This window comes from Lithobates pipiens, unplaced genomic scaffold (assembly GCF_037356315.1).
Source record: "Lithobates pipiens isolate NorthernLeopardFrog02 unplaced genomic scaffold, aLitPip1_a1.2 Scaffold_19, whole genome shotgun sequence".
NCBI lineage: Eukaryota > Metazoa > Chordata > Amphibia > Anura > Ranidae > Lithobates > Lithobates pipiens.
Window position 1 is genome coordinate 1,680,534 of NW_027507764.1, and position 17,606 is coordinate 1,698,139.

The 17,606-nt window shown below is 43.1% G+C and overlaps 1 protein-coding gene across 1 annotated transcript in view; it reads left to right on the plus strand.

The window, feature by feature from the left end:
* Positions 1-4,920: 4,920 nt before the first annotated feature.
* The window catches only part of LOC143997891 (uncharacterized), a 43,927-nt gene continuing 31,241 nt past the window's right edge, over positions 4,921-17,606 (plus strand). Inside the window, exon 1 of the mRNA XM_077493717.1 lies at positions 4,921-5,071. Within this exon, the coding sequence (XP_077349843.1) occupies positions 5,002-5,071 (70 nt within the window). The 5' untranslated portion in view covers positions 4,921-5,001. The remainder of the gene's footprint in view (positions 5,072-17,606) is intronic.

Consider the following 17,606-nt stretch of genomic DNA (forward strand, 5'->3'; position numbering starts at 1 on the left):
AGAAATGGTCAGAGGCCGCAGACATGATACAAGAGATGGTCAGAGGCCGCAGACATGATACAAGAAATGGTCAGAGGCCGCAGACATGATACAAGAGATGGTCAGAGGCCGCAGACATGATACAAGAGATGGTCAGAGGCCGCAGACAGGATACAAGAGATGGTCAGAGGCCACAGACAGGATACAAGAGATAGTCAGTGGCCACAGACATGATACAAGAGATGGTCAGTGGCCGCAGACATGATACAAGAGATGGTCAGAGGCCACAGACATGATACAAGAGATGGTCAGAGGCCGCAGACATGATACAAGAGATGGTCAGAGGCCGCAGACATGATACAAGAGATGGTCAGAGGCCGCAGACATGATACAAGAGATGGTCAGAGGCCACAGACAGGATACAAGAGATAGTCAGTGGCCACAGACATGATACAAGAGATGGTCAGTGGCCGCAAACATGATACAAGAGATGGCCTAGAGGCGATTCAGTTCGCATTGTGTGCTATACAAGTATTTCATTCATTCATTCATTCATTCATTCACAGACATGATTCAAGAGATGGTCAGAGACTGCAGACATGATTCAAGAGATGGTCAGAGACTGCAGACATGATACAACACGATAACGTCACATTGCTGCAGCACCCACAAAACACTAGAGCCACAGACAATCCCGCCACAGACAGAGTTCAGACAGATAATCCCTCTATACACTACTCTGTCCTCTACTACAAGCAGGAGAAGCTGACACATTCGCTTTGGGTGCCCTGCAGTGCATCCTGGGAGTTGTAGTCTCTGCAGAGCACAGGCACTGGAGGACCAAGTCCAGTGTGTGGTGTGGAGAACTACAACTCCTGCCTTGCAATGTGGTTCTGGCTTTGGGTGATGGCTAGGATGGGGGTAGAGCTTGCTATTGCCTGCAGCTGATGAGAATTATCTAAAAAAAACAACACGTTAATAATGTAAACATAAAGATCTGGTTCACACTCACTGATTGCTTCAAGCTCGCTGATTGGTTGCTAGAGGTTACTGCACATAATTTCCGCTTACCCATTGGTTGCTGTAGGTTACTGCACATCATTACTGCTCACCGATTGGTTGCTATAGGTTACTGCTTATCATTATCACTCTGATTGGTTGCTAGAGGTTATTGCACATTATTAATAATCACTGATTGATAGGGGTTACAGCACATCATTACTGCTCACTGGGTGGCAGAGCAGTATTGTGGTGTGTGACGCAATTGTTGGGGTACTGTTGGTTGGATGGCAGGATACAGGATACAGTTTAGGGTGATGGTGGCAGCATTGGGGTGAGAGGCTGAGATATCTCCCATATAAATGATAGGGGGTTGGGTGATAGGATGCCAGAGATGGGGTACAGGAGGGATGTGGATGATAATGACAGGAGGCAGGGTTGTAAGATGCCAGAGGTGGGGTACAGGGTGATGATGACAGGGGGGGGGGTGGTAGGATGTCAGCAGAGGGGGAGGATAATGATAGTGGGGAACAGGGGGGGATGAAGATGGGGATGATGATGGGGATAGATTGTTGGATGCTAGAGGTGGGGTACAGGGGGGTGATGAGGATGTTGATGACAGGGGGCAGGGTGGTAGGATGTCAGAAGCAGGGTGTAGGGATGATGATGATTATAGTAGGTGGGGTGGTAGGAAGCTGGAAGAGGGGTACAGGGGAGTGAAGATGACAGGGGGTGGGGTGGAAGGAAGCTAGCAGAGGGGTACTGGGGGAGGTTGAAAATGATAGGGGGTGGGGTGATAGGATGTCAGAGAGGTCATTGGGTACAAGGGGATGAAGATGAGAGGGGATGGAGTGGTAGAAAGCTGGCAGAGGGGTACAGGGGGTGAAGATGACAGGGGTGGAGTGGTAGGAACCTGGCAGAAGGAAGCAAGGGGGAGGAAGATGACAGGGCATGGGGTGGTAGGAAGCTGGTAGAGGAGTGCAGGGGGGATGAAGATGACAGAGGGTGGGGTGGTAGGAAGCTGGCAGAGGGGTGCAGGGGGATGAAGATGACAGGGGGTGGGTGATAGGATGTCAGAGATGGGGTAAAGGGGGATAAAGCTGAGAGGAGGTGGAATGGTAGGAAGCTGGCAGAGGGGGTTGGTAGGAACGTGGCAGAGGGGTGCAAGGGGATGAAGATGACAGGGGGTGGGTGATAGGATTTCAAAGATGGGGTACAGGGGGATGAAGATGAGAGGGGTTGGAGTGGTAGGAAGCTGGCAGAGGGGTACAGGGGGTGAAGATGACAGGGGCTGGAGTGGTAGGAAGCTGGCAGTGGGGTGCAGAGGGGATGAAGATGACAGAAGCTGGCAGAGGGATGCTGAGGGGATGAAGATGACATGGGGTGGTAGGAACCTGGAAGAGGGGTGCAAGGGGGATGTAGATGACAGGGGTGGGCTGGTCGGAAGCTTGCATAGGAGTGCAGGGTGGATGAAGATGACAGGGGGTGGGGATGTAGGAAGCTGGCAGAGGGGATGAAGACGACAGGGGGGTGGGGTGGTAGGAACCTTGCAGAGGGATGAAGATAACAGGGGGTGGGGTGGTAGGAAGCTGGCAGAGGAGTGCGGGGGGATGAAGATGACAGGGGGTAGTGGATGTAGGAAGCTGGCAGAAGGGATAAAGATGACAGGGGGTGGGGTGGTAGGAAGCTGGCACAGGGGTGCAGAGGGGATGAAGATGACAGGGGTGGGGTGGTAGGAAGCTGGCACAGGGGTGCAGAGGGGATGAAGATGACAGGGGTGGGGTGGTAGGAAGCTGGCAGTGGGGTGCAGGGGGATGAAGATGACAGGGAGTGGGGTGGTAGGAAGCTGGCAGAGGGGTGCAGGGGGGGATGATAAGAAGTATGATGATAGGATGCCAGGAACAGGATAATGATGACAGGGGTCAGTAGGTGGCATCATATGCTGGACGGCAAACATATCATCAGTGTACTGCTCTGTGTCTGAGTGAGGTCACAGGTGGCCGGCAGCGGTGATATTCTGGGCGCCGGTCATGGGATGCTGTTTGTGTCCAGTAGTGTCGGGCAGTACCTTGAGACCTGGATGTTCGGCAGGCGCCAGCTCCATTACGGATTTGATTAGGGAGCTGCTCAGCCGCTGCGGGCATTATCGGAGCTCTGTCTGCAAGTGCACATGGTAGGAGAAGGAGATCCTTAGAGCGCGGAAGAAGGGGAGGAGCCAGAGGAGGGGACTACATGCAGCCACTCGGGATCATGACTCATTAGCTCTCGGGCAGTTCTCAAGTGGCCGGGGAAAACCTGGTTGCGCGTACTGCAGGCTTTTGCCCCACATTAAAGGCTCTGAGGGCGCTGACCAGGGGACATTCACTCCCACACACGGTAGGCAAATTAAGTCGGCCGCGAGGCCCCTGGGAGTTCGAGGCCTTAGGCGACCGCCTAATTTGCCTAATTAGAGAGCCGCCTCTGTGTACTGTGATATACTGAAGCAGAGCATGATCCCCTCCCTTCAGAGACTGGGCCGCAGGGCAGTATTCCAACATGATAACCACCCCAAACACACCTCCAACACCACCACTGCCTTGCTAAAGAAGCTGAGGGTAAAGGTGATGGACTGGCCAAGCATGTCTCCAGACCTAAACCCTATTGATCATCTGTGGGACATCCTCAAACGGAAGGCGGAGGAGGGTAAGGTCTCCAACATCCACCAGATCCGTGATGTCATCATGGGGGAGGGGAAGAGGACTCCGGTGGTGACCTGTGAAGCTCTGGTGACCTCCATGCCCAAGAGGGTGAAGGCAGTGCTGGAAAATAATGGCGGCCACACAAAATATTGACAATTTGAGCCCAATTTGGACATTTTCACTTAGGGGTGTACTGACTTTTGTTGCCAGCGGTTTAGACATGAATGGCTGTGTGTTGAGTTATTTTGAGGGGACAGGAAATTTACACTGTTATACAAGCTGTACACTCACTACTTTACATTGTAGACAAGTGTCATTTCTTTAGTGTTGTCACATGAAAAGAGAGAAGAAATGTCACTGAGGGGTGTACTTACTTTTGTGAGATACTGTATGTATGTTGTGTATATATAGATATATATACACACACAGTATATATATTAAAATGGAAACATACCTTTATAGAAGTTATTTGAACTTCACTTTCATGGAAAAAAATCTAGCACATAAAACATTTTTAAATAAAGAAATACAATAATAATAATAATATATATATATATACAGACTATGGTGGGTTTTTTTTTTTGCTTAGCATGAATTTACTTGTCAAAGTATTAAGATGGATCTAACCGTAATACATTCTGTGCCTTATACCTACCTGAGCCCATTGTCACTCCATCATTGTGCACAAGAGCGGCACCGCTCCTCTCTCTCTCCCCTCATTGGCTCAGAGGTATCGGCGGGGGCTATTGGCTTTTGCCTTTGTCAATCACAGTTGGTGAGGAGAGAGCAGGGGGCAGGGCTGAGCCGCACTGTGTGTGTCAATGGGCATACAAAGCGCAGTTTGGGAGCAAGCCTGCATGAGTGGCTGTATAGCAAGAGGCTTGCAGGGGGGAGTAGACCAGAAGCGCCAGTGGGGAACACCAGAAGAGGAGGATCGGGGCTTCTCTGTGCAAAACCATTACACAGAGCAAGTAAGTATGACATATTCCATATTTAAAAAAAAAAAAAAAAAAATCTTTACAATTACCGGTACTTTGTAAAGTAAAAAAAAAAAAAAAAAAATGCCTTTTTTCGCACGCTGTGTACATTGTCCTGATCCCTCTCATCATTCATCGCCAGGTAGGATCATTCACTGAGACGCTCTATGAAAACAATGGTGTCTATTTTCAGGAGGTGTCAGCACTGCACGCCACCGGTCGGCTTTGTCTGTCTCTTTTGTACGAGGTCTCAGACACGAGGTGTGTTCAGTCTGTTTGCGAAGAGCGAGCGAGGAGCGGCTCCTCATATCTCCGTTCTGATGTCCCTCCATGTTCTCCGCAGGATTCCTGGACTCCGCACCTAGAAGATGGGGGTGATGTTCCATAGAACGCGCTCGGCTCTTCTCTGCATCGCCCTCCTTTTTCCAGTATTGTATGGTAAGTTTTTTATTTCATTTTTTTTTTTTTTTTTTTACTATTTTCAAAAGAGGTGCGCGGTGATATCTCCCAATGTTCTTCCTATAGGGGGGGCTTCTAAACCAACTCAATTCATTCATGAAGTGGAGAATTATACTCAACCACTTGTCTACCGCCGCAATTTATTTTTTTCTTGTGAATATCTGCTTTTTTTGCTGGAAATAGAAGTATTGATTTTCTGACTTAATATTATACTTTATATATATATATATATATATATTTTTTTTATTTATTTTTTTAAATATAAAAAAGATTGGGTAGCGTGAAGTAAATAGATGCCAAAAATATAAAGCCGTAAAATACCATGCCTTCAAAAAAAAAAAAAACTACGGTACCCAATTTTTTTCTGCCACTTTTTATTCACATGTAACAATCCATTTTTTTTTTTTTTTTGCTACAAAATTAGTTAGAACCTCCAAACATTATCTATCTAATCTAATCTTATCTATCTAATCTAATCTAATCTTATCTATCTAATCTATCTAATCTTATCTATCTAATCTAATCTAATCTAATCTTATCTATCTAATCTAATCTAATCTTATCTATCTAATCTAATCTAATCTTATCTATCTAATCTATCTAATCTAATCTAATCTAATCTTATCTATCTAATCTAATCTAATCTAATCTTATCTATCTAATCTAATCTAATCTAATCTTATCTATCTAATCTATCTAATCTAATCTAATCTAATCTTATCTATCTAATCTAATCTTATCTATCTAATCTAATCCTATCTAATCTAATCTTATCTATCTAATCTAATCCTATCTAATCTAATCTTATCTATCTAATCTATCTATCTAATCTAATCTTATCTATCGAATCTAATCTTATCTATCTAATCTAATCCTATCTAATCTAATCCTATCTATCTAATCCTATCTATCTATCTATCCCTATCTATCTATCTAATCCTATCTATCTATCTATCTATCTATCTATCTAATCCTATCTATCTAATTCTATCTATCTATCTATCTATCTAATTCTATCTATCTAATTCTATCTATCTATCTATCTATCTAATTCTATCTATCTATCTATCTATCTATCTATCTATCTATCTATCTATCTATCTATCTATCTATCTATCTAATTCTATCTATCTAATTCTATCTATCTATCTATCTATCTATCTAATTCTATCTATCTAATTCTATCTATCTATCTATCTATCTATCTATCTATCTATCTATCTATCTATCTATCTATCTATCTATCTATCTATCTATCTAATTCTATCTATCTATCTATCTATCTATCTATCTATCTATCTATCTATCTATCTATCTATCTATCTATCTATCTAATTCTATCTATCTATCTATCTATCTATCTATCTATCTATCTATCTATCTATCTATCTATACACCGGTATATTAAATCAGAGGCCCTAGAGAATATATTTGTGGGTTTTGCAATTCTTTCATGCCACACAATATTAACGCAGCAGTTTTTTAAATGCAATTTTTTTTCTGCCACTTTTTGTTCACCACACGTAACAATCCATTTTTTTGTTTTTTTGCTAGAAAATTAGTTAGAACCTCCAAACATTATATATATTTATAGAGAATAAATTGGTGGGCTTTGCAATTCTTTTATGCCACACAATATTAATGCAGAAGTTTTTTAAATGCAATTTGTAGGGAAACTTTTTTTTTTTTTTTTTAATTCAATGAAAAAAAAAACATGAAGTAGAGAATTATACTCAACAACTTGTCTACCACTGTAATTTCTTTTTTTCCTTGTGAACATCTGCAATTTTTTTTTTGCTAGAAATAGAAGTATATATTTTCTGACTTAATATTATACCCATTTTTTTTTCCCAGAAATATAAATCCATAAAATAGCATGCCCGCAAAAAAACAAAACAAAAAAAAACAGTACCCAATTTTTTTCTGGCACTTTTTGTTCACATGTAACAATACGTTTTTTTTTTTTTTTTTTGCTAGAAAATTTGTTAGAACCTCCAAACTTTATATATATATTTTTTAGAGCAGAGGCCCTAGAGAATAAATTGGTGGGTTTTGCAATTCTTTTATGCCACACAATATTAACGCAGCAGTTTTTTAAATGCAATTTTTGGAGAAATTTTTTTTTTTCATTCAATGCAAAAAAAAAAACATGAAGTAGAGAACTATATTCAACAACTTGTCTACCACTGCAAATTTTTTTTTTCTTGTGAACATCTGATTTTTTTTGCTAGAAATGGAAGTATATATTTTCTGGCTTAATATTATACCCATTTTTTTTTTTTTTAGAAAAATCTAAAAAAGATTGGGTTACGTCAAGTAAATAGATGCCAAAAATATAAAGGCGTAAAATACCATGCCTGCAAAAAAAAAAAAAAAAGACAGTACCCAATTTTTTTTTTTTTCACTTTTTGTTCACATGTAACAATCCGTTTTTTTGTTTGTTTTTTTTGCTAGACAATTAGAACCTCCAAACATTATATATAATTTTGAGAGTAGAGGCCCTAGAGAATAAATTGGTGGGTTCTGCAATTTTTTTTTTTATGCCACACAATATTAGCGCACTAATGAGGAGGCACTAATGGGCATATGATAGGCAGCACTGGTGAGAAAGCACCAGTGGGCACTGATGAGGCTGCACTACCTTAGTGTAGTTCTGTGTGTTTCTCTATGTCCATGTGCAAAGCGCCTGTGAATGAGAGTGACATTACAATTACCAATCAGCTGCTGCGCCTGCTCCAATGAGGAAAGCTGCAGGGTCTGCATACCTTTACATCCGATTTCCTGTTGGGAGTATCCCACCAAAAATGACATTTGTGTTGCAGGGGATGCCCAAAATCTGACTTGTATTTTACAGCAAAAATCAGTAAGCTAATTACACAAGCAGGAAATGATATTTCCGGTGGGGGGGGGGGGCGTTCTGTATACCACCTGTGTACAGAGCGCCTCCAGGTGGCCATATTGCATTTTACAGATGATGTGTATGATGTGGTGACGTTTGTGATCTGTCTGCCGGTATGGAGGTCACCCACTCCAGGGGGTGTGGGAATTTTCTGTTGGGGGGGGGGGGGGGGCGGGGGTTCGGAGAGATGAAATAATACGTCTCTGACCTCCAAAACCCACGGCAGGGTTATTAGTGGGACATGGGGGGAGGGTGTGATAATGCTCTGTGGCCTCCAGGGGTATCTAAGCCCCCCCCCCAGCCCCCCCCCAGGATCAAACGGTAAGTTGCTGCTGGTGGGGGGCACTCCATCTCCAGCACTGGCCGTGGCATTGTGTGTGTATATGTGTTTAACCCTCTCGTCTACTGGTGGCCCGGGAACCCTGGCACGCCCCTGACCAGGGCATCGTGGGGGGCGCATACTCTCCTCTTCCCCCTTCTCATCACTTTCTTGTTACATTGTAGCGGAAAGAACGTCGGAGCAATTTGAGGATGACGTCAGCGGGCAACCGCCGCAGCAGGAGGAGCACAGCGGGGACGGGGACCCCCTGTTGACCCCGCAGGGTCCGGGCCCGGTACAGGGGCCCTGCCTGCACTCCCCTATCAACGACCCTGCTTTCAGATGTCTCAAATTCCCTAAAGGCTCAAAGAAAACGCAGAGCCGGAAAAGGGGAAAGGTAAAAAAGAGGGGCCCCCAGAAAGGTGAGTATAAACCCTCTTCTACTGCTGGAAACCTTAAACCTGACGGGGGTCACTTTAAAAAAAAGAAAAAAAAAAAGAAAGGAAAAGGGAGTGCGGGATTATAAAGGAAAAGAGTCTGAGCTAGACCCCCATTCCTGGGGAAGGTTGGTTCTCATTCTCACCGCTCTTACCGTAAAGAACCCTTTTCATTTAGTAATGGCAATCACATTTTTTACCGCTCTTACAGTAAAGAACCTGTTAAGAATGAAGAAGTAAACCCCTCCCCTTCTACTCTTGTATTATTTGTGAGGAGAAAGACATTAGGGTTTATTTTTTTTATTTGCAACATTTTATAAAAGAAGAAAAAAAAAACATTAAAACAGAGAGTCTGAGTGTCTGAAGTCCCTAGCACCACACCCCTGATAGATAGAAATAAAGGAATATGGAAAAAGTTATTTTTTTTTTAGGTGCACTCTTCATAGAAGACAATAATATCATCTACTTTATTTGTACAAAATGAGTAAAACATAAATAAAAAGTTTTTACATGTATGCAAGAAGACAATAAGAATATAACAATTCTGAACTTTCTTTGTACAAGAATAGTAAAAACATTCATAAAAAGTTTTTACATATATTCAAGCAGTTGATCCAGTTTTACTCAACATGTTTCGCTATAAAAATGAGCTTCTTCAGGAAGATAACTTTTTTATGGCTGCTGCATATGTAAACTACAAAAAGAAATACATAATTAATCATTAACCACTTTCAGCCCCCCCGGGCCATTTTGCTGGCCAAAGACCAGACCACTTTTTGCGAATTCGGCACTGCGTCGCTTTAACTGACAATTGCGCGGCCGTGCGACGTGGCTCCCAAACAAAAATTGATGTCCTTTCCCCCCCCCCCCCCCCACAAATAGAGCTTTTTCTTTTGGTGGTATTTGATCACCTCTGCGGTTTTTATTTTTTTGCGCTATAAACAAAAAAAAGAGCGACAATTGTGAAAAAAACGCATTTTTTTTTACATTTTGTTATAATAAATATCCCCCAAAAATATCGAAAAAATTTTTTTTTTCCCTCAGTTTAGGCCGATACGTATTCTTCTACATATTTTTGGTAAATAAAAAAAAAACGCAATTAGCGATTATTGATTGGTTTGCGCAAAAGTTATAGCGGCTACAAAAAAGGGGATTGATTTATGGCATTTGTATTAATATTTTTTTTTTTTTTACTAGTAATGGCGGCGATCAGCGATTTTTATTGTGACTGCGACATTACGGCGGACACATTGGACATTTTTGACACATTTTTGGGACCATTGTCATTTATACAGCAATCAGTGCTATACAAATGCACCGATTCCTGTGTAAATGACACTGGCAGTGAAGGGGTTAAGTGTGTCCTGTGGGGGGGGGGTGTTTCTAACTGTGGGGAGGGGCTATGTGTGACACTTCCCTGATCACAGGGAGCAGAGATCAGTGTCACTGTCGCTAGGCAGAACGGCGAGATGCTTGTTTACATTAGCATCCCCCCCCCCACCGTTCTTCCTCCCCGTAAGACGATCGCGGGTATCCCCGCGGCGATCGAGTCCGCGACTACGATTTACGGAGGTCCCAACTGGCGGCGCGCATGCGGTGGCGTATATGACTATAGAACCGCTTTAAATAGTGATTAAACAATACTAGGGCTGCAACTAACGATTATTTTCATAATCGATTAGTTGGCCGATTTATTGTTTCGATTAATCGATTAATAATCTTAAAAAAAAAGCTGTGGTGTATAATTTAGTTAATATGTAAAGTTTAAAAAAAAGTCAATTTATTCTTAAATATCTCTATATGCAGTGGTGAATATAAATAATCAACTATATGGTTAGGGAGCAAAATATCGAATCCACTCTGAGAATAACAGACAGAAGAGATATACTGTATATACCATTAGAGGAGAGAGATAGCGTATATACCATTAGAGGATATATACTGCATATACTATTAGAGGAGATATATACTATTAAAGGGTCAATCTGGTAAATATCATCAGACTCTAACTTTAACCCCATTTTGTTACTGGCCGATTAATCGATTATGAAAATAGTAATCGATTAATTTCATAATCGATTGGTTGTCGATTAATCGATTAGTTGTTTCAGCCCTAAACAATACAATAAAGTTCAAAGAACAGACAAGCAATTGTTATGTACATAATCAAACACTAATGCTTGCATTGCTAAATCCCGAGGAGGAACCCAGCAAATTGTTATACCTCAATGATAACAGAAGGTGGAGACACTCGAGTGTCATAGGAAGGAGCCTAAGAGGAAGACATCAGCAAACGTAGGAGGAGATAGGGATCAATCAAAGCAGACCTGGGAGGGGGCACATCAATTCATTTTTTTAATTTTGATGCTAACCAAAATCAACTAAGAAAAACATAAAATTAAAATTATATTTATAAGTTGCTATGCCTCTAAATGAAACAAAATAGAGAACAACGCAATTACCTCCCGTATATTAGGGATATGGCACGGTAGGTCATAGACTACACATGGTCTACATAGGACCATATATGGATCCAGGTAATAAGACAAAGTGATTTTTATCTCTTCGCTCTAGACTTACAAATATTATTTTATGCTTCTCTTCTAAGTGAAAGGTTATAGACTACATCAGCCTTTCTCAACCTTTTCAACACAGAGGAACCCTTGAAATAGTTCTCCGGTCTCGGGGGAACCCCCTGCTCAAACATTAGAACTCCACATCTCATGATACATTAGTGTGATGGTCAGTGGGAAGAATGATCCTTACACTTGTGGTCAGTGGGAAGAATGATCCTTACACTTGTGGTCAGTGGGAAGAATGATCCTTACACTTGTGGTCATTGGGAAGAATGGTCCTTACCCTTGTGGTCATTGGGAAGAATGATCCTTACACTAGTGGTCATTGGGAAGAAGGGTCCTTACACTTGTGGTCATTGGGAAGAATGGTCCTTACACTTGTGGTCATTGGGAAGAATGGTCCTTACACTTGTGGTCATTGGGAAGAACGGTCCTTACCCTTGTGGTCATTGGGAAGAATGATCTTTACACTTGTGGTCATTGGGAAGAATGATCCTTACACTTGTGGTCATTGGGAAGAATGATCTTTACACTAGTGGTCATTGGGAAGAATGGTCCTTACACTTGTGGTCAGTGGGAAGAATGGTCCTTACACTTGTGGTCATTGGGAAGAATGGTCCTCACACTTGTGGTCATTGGGAAGAATGGTCCTTACACTTGTGGTCATTGGGAAGAATGGTCCTCACACTTGTGGTCATTGGGAAGAATGGTCCTTACACTTGTGGTCATTGGGAAGAATGGTCCTTACACTTGTGGTCATTGGGAAGAATGGTCCTTACACTTGTGGTCATTGGGAAGAATGGTCCTTACACTTGTGGTCATTGGGAAGAACGGTCCTTACCCTTGTGGTCATTGGGAAGAATGATCCTTACACTTGTGGTCATTGGGAAGAATGATCTTTACACTTGTGGTCAGTGGGAAGAATGATCCTTACACTTGTGGTCATTGGGAAGAATGATCTTTACACTAGTGGTCATTGGGAAGAAGGGTCCTTACACTTGTGGTCAGTGGGAAGAATGGTCCTTACACTTGTGGTCAGTGGGAAGAATGGTCCTTACACTTGTGGTCATTGGGAAGAATGGTCCTCACACTTGTGGTCATTGGGAAGAATGGTCCTTACACTTGTGGTCATTGGGAAGAATGGTCCTTACACTTGTGGTCATTGGGAAGAATGGTCCTTACACTTGTGGTCATTGGGAAGAATGGTCCTCACACTTGTGGTCATTGGGAAGAATGGTCCTTACACTTGTGGTCAGTGGGAAGAATGGTCCTGACACTTGTGGTCATTGGGAAGAATGGTCCTCACACTTGTGGTCATTGGGAAGAATGGTCCTTACACTTGTGGTCATTGGGAAGAATGGTCCTTACACTTGTGGTCATTGGGAAGAATGGTCCTTACACTTGTGGTCATTGGGAAGAATGGTCCTCACACTTGTGGTCAGTGGGAAGAATGGTCCTTACACTTGTGGTCAGTGGGAAGAATGGTCCTTACACTTGTGGTCATTGGGAAGAATGGTCCTTACACTTGTGGTCATTGGGAAGAATGGTCCTTACACTTGTGGTCATTGGGAAGAACGGTCCTTACCCTTGTGGTCATTGGGAAGAATGATCCTTACACTTGTGGTCATTGGGAAGAATGATCTTTACACTTGTGGTCAGTGGGAAGAATGATCCTTACACTTGTGGTCATTGGGAAGAATGGTCCTTACACTTGTGGTCATTGGGAAGAAGGGTCCTTACACTTGTGGTCAGTGGGAAGAATGGTCCTTACACTTGTGGTCATTGGGAAGAATGGTCCTTACACTTGTGGTCATTGGGAAGAATGGTCCTTACCCTTGTGGTCATTGGGAAGAATGATCTTTACACTTGTGGTCATTGGGAAGAATGATCCTTACACTTGTGGTCATTGGGAAGAATGATCTTTACACTAGTGGTCATTGGGAAGAAGGGTCCTTACACTAGTGGTCAGTGGGAAGAATGGTCCTTACACTTGTGGTCATTGGGAAGAATGGTCCTCACACTTGTGGTCATTGGGAAGAATGGTCCTTACACTTGTGGTCATTGGGAAGAATGGTCCTTACACTTGTGGTCATTGGGAAGAATGGTCCTTACACTTGTGGTCATTGGGAAGAATGGTCCTTACACTTGTGGTCATTGGGAAGAATGGTCCTTACACTTGTGGTCATTGGGAAGAACGGTCCTTACCCTTGTGGTCATTGGGAAGAATGATCCTTACACTTGTGGTCATTGGGAAGAATGATCTTTACACTTGTGGTCAGTGGGAAGAATGATCCTTACACTTGTGGTCATTGGGAAGAATGATCTTTACACTAGTGGTCATTGGGAAGAAGGGTCCTTACACTTGTGGTCAGTGGGAAGAATGGTCCTTACACTTGTGGTCATTGGGAAGAATGGTCCTCACACTTGTGGTCATTGGGAAGAATGGTCCTTACACTTGTGGTCATTGGGAAGAATGGTCCTTACACTTGTGGTCATTGGGAAGAATGGTCCTTACACTTGTGGTCATTGGGAAGAATGGTCCTCACACTTGTGGTCATTGGGAAGAATGGTCCTTAGACTTGTGGTCAGTGGGAAGAATGGTCCTTACACTTGTGGTCATTGGGAAGAATGGTCCTCACACTTGTGGTCATTGGGAAGAATGGTCCTTACACTTGTGGTCATTGGGAAGAATGGTCCTTACACTTGTGGTCATTGGGAAGAATGGTCCTTACACTTGTGGTCATTGGGAAGAATGGTCCTCACACTTGTGGTCAGTGGGAAGAATGGTCCTTACACTTGTGGTCAGTGGGAAGAATGGTCCTTACACTTGTGGTCATTGGGAAGAATGGTCCTTACACTTGTGGTCATTGGGAAGAATGGTCCTTACACTTGTGGTCATTGGGAAGAACGGTCCTTACCCTTGTGGTCATTGGGAAGAATGATCCTTACACTTGTGGTCATTGGGAAGAATGATCTTTACACTTGTGGTCAGTGGGAAGAATGATCCTTACACTTGTGGTCATTGGGAAGAATGGTCCTTACACTTGTGGTCATTGGGAAGAAGGGTCCTTACACTTGTGGTCAGTGGGAAGAATGGTCCTTACACTTGTGGTCATTGGGAAGAATGGTCCTTACACTTGTGGTCATTGGGAAGAATGGTCCTCACACTTGTGGTCATTGGGAAGAATGGTGCTTACACTAGTGGTCATTGGGAAGAATGGTCCTTACACTTGTGGTCATTGGGAAGAATGGTCCTTACACTAGTGGTCATTGGGAAGAATGGTGCTTACACTAGTGGTCATTGGGAAGAATGGTCCTTACACTAGTGGTCATTGGGAAGAATGGTGCTTACACTAGTGGTCATTGGGAAGAATGTTCCTTACACTTGTGGTCATTGGGAAGAATGGTCCTTACACTAGTGGTCATTGGGAAGAATGGTCCTTACACTAGTGGTCATTGGGAAGAATGGTCCTTACACTTGTGGTCATTGGGAAGAATGGTCCTTACACTAGTGGTCATTGGGAAGAATGGTCCTTACACTAGTGGTCATTGGGAAGAATGGTCCTTACACTAGTGGTCATTAGGAAGAATGTTCCTCACACTTGTAGTCATTGGGAAGAATGGTCCTTACACTTGTAGTCATTGGGAAGAATGGTCCTTACACTTGTGGTCATTGGGAAGAATGGTCCTTACACTTGTGGTCATTGGGAAGAATGGTCCTTACACTAGTGGTCATTGGGAAGAATGGTCCTTACACTTGTGGTCATTGGGAAGAATTACCTCCTTACACTTGTGGTCATTGGGAAGAACGGTCCTTACCCTTGTGGTCATTGGGAAGAATGATCTTTACACTTGTGGTCATTGGGAAGAATGATCCTTACACTTGTGGTCATTGGGAAGAACGGTCCTTACACTTGTGGTCATTGGGAAGAACGGTCCTTACCCTTGTGGTCATTGGGAAGAACGATCCTTACACTTGTGGTCATTGGGAAGAATGGTCCTTACACTTGTGGTCATTGGGAAGAATGGTCCTTACACTAGTGGTCATTGGGAAGAATGGTGCTTACACTAGTGGTCATTGGGAAGAATGGTCCTTACACTAGTGGTCATTGGGAAGAATGGTGCTTACACTAGTGGTCATTGGGAAGAATGTTCCTTACACTTGTGGTCATTGGGAAGAATGGTCCTTACACTAGTGGTCATTGGGAAGAATGGTCCTTACACTTGTGGTCATTGGGAAGAATGGTCCTTACACTAGTGGTCATTGGGAAGAATGGTCCTTACACTAGTGGTCATTGGGAAGAATGGTCCTTACACTAGTGGTCATTAGGAAGAATGTTCCTCACACTTGTAGTCATTGGGAAGAATGGTCCTTACACTTGTAGTCATTGGGAAGAATGGTCCTTACACTTGTGGTCATTGGGAAGAATGGTCCTTACACTTGTGGTCATTGGGAAGAATGGTCCTTACACTAGTGGTCATTGGGAAGAATGGTCCCTACACTTGTGGTCATTGGGAAGAATTACCTCCTTACACTTGTGGTCATTGGGAAGAACGGTCCTTACCCTTGTGGTCATTGGGAAGAATGATCTTTACACTTGTGGTCATTGGGAAGAATGATCCTTACACTTGTGGTCATTGGGAAGAACGGTCCTTACACTTGTGGTCATTGGGAAGAACGGTCCTTACCCTTGTGGTCATTGGGAAGAACGATCCTTACACTTGTGGTCATTGGGAAGAATGGTCCTTACACTAGTGGTCATTGGGAAGAATGCTCCTTACACTAGTGGTCAGTGGGAAGAATGGTCATTACACTTGTGGTCATTGGAAAGAATGGTCCTTACACTTGTGGTCATTGGGAAGAATGGTCCTTACACTTGTGGTCATTGGGAAGAATGCTCCTTACACTAGTGGTCAGTGGGAAGAATGGTCATTACACTTGTGGTCATTGGGAAGAATGGTCCTTACACTTGTGGTCAGTGGGAAGAATGGTCCTCACACTTGTGGTCAGTGGGAAAAATGGTCCTCACACTTGTGGTCATTGGGAAGAATGGTCCTTACACTTGTGGTCATTGGGAAGAATTACCTCCTTACAGAGAGCTAAAAAGATCAATGGTGTTGGTGGAAACTTATCTGAGAGGCAGAAATGGCCCAATGCTGAAGGAACCCCTACAACCTCTGGAGGAACCCTGGTTGAGAATCCCTGGACTACATAGTCTACATAGGACCATATATGGATCCAGGTAATAAGCCAAAGTGATTTTTATCTCTTCACTCTAGACTTACAAATATTATTTTGTGTTTTTCTTCTAAGTGAATCAACTAAGAAAAACATAAAATAATATTTGTAAGTCTAGAGCGAAGAGATAAAAATCACTTTGGCTTATTACCTGGATCCATATATGGTCCTATGTAGACTATGTAGTCCAGGGATTCTCAACCAGGGTTCCTCCAGAAGTTGTAGGGGTTCCTTCAGCATTGGGCCATTACTGCCTCTCGGATAAGTTCCCACCGACACCATTGATCTTTTTTTAGCTATCTGTAAGGAGGTAATTCTCCCCAATGACCACAAGTGTAAGGACCATTCTTCCCACTGACCACTAGTGTAAGGACCATTCTTCCCAATGACCACAAGTGTAAGGACCATTCTTCCCAATGACCACTAGTGTAAGGAACATTCTTCCCAATGACCACAAGTGTAAGGACCATTCTTCCCAATGACCACAAGTGTAAGGACCATTCTTCCCAATGACCACAAGTGTAAGGACCATTCTTCCCAATGACCACAAGTGTAAGGACCATTCTTCCCAATGACCACTAGTGTAAGAAACATTCTTCCCAATGACCACAAGTGTAAGGACCATTCTTCCCAATGACCACTAGTGTAAGGACCATTCTTCCCACTGACCACAAGTGTAAGGACCCTTCTTCCCAATGACCACTAGTGTAAAGATCATTCTTCCCAATGACCACAAGTGTAAGGATCATTCTTCCCAATGACCACAAGTGTAAAGATCATTCTTCCCAATGACCACAAGGGTAAGGACCGTTCTTCCCAATGACCACAAGTGTAAGGAGGTAATTCTTCCCAATGACCACAAGTGTAAGGACCATTCTTCCCAATGACCACAAGTGTAAGGACCATTCTTCCCAATGACCACTAGTGTAAGGACCATTCTTCCCAATGACCACAAGTGTAAGGACCATTCTTCCCAATGACCACAAGTGTAAGGACCATTCCTCCCACTGACCACAAGTGTAAGGACCATTCTTCCCAATGACC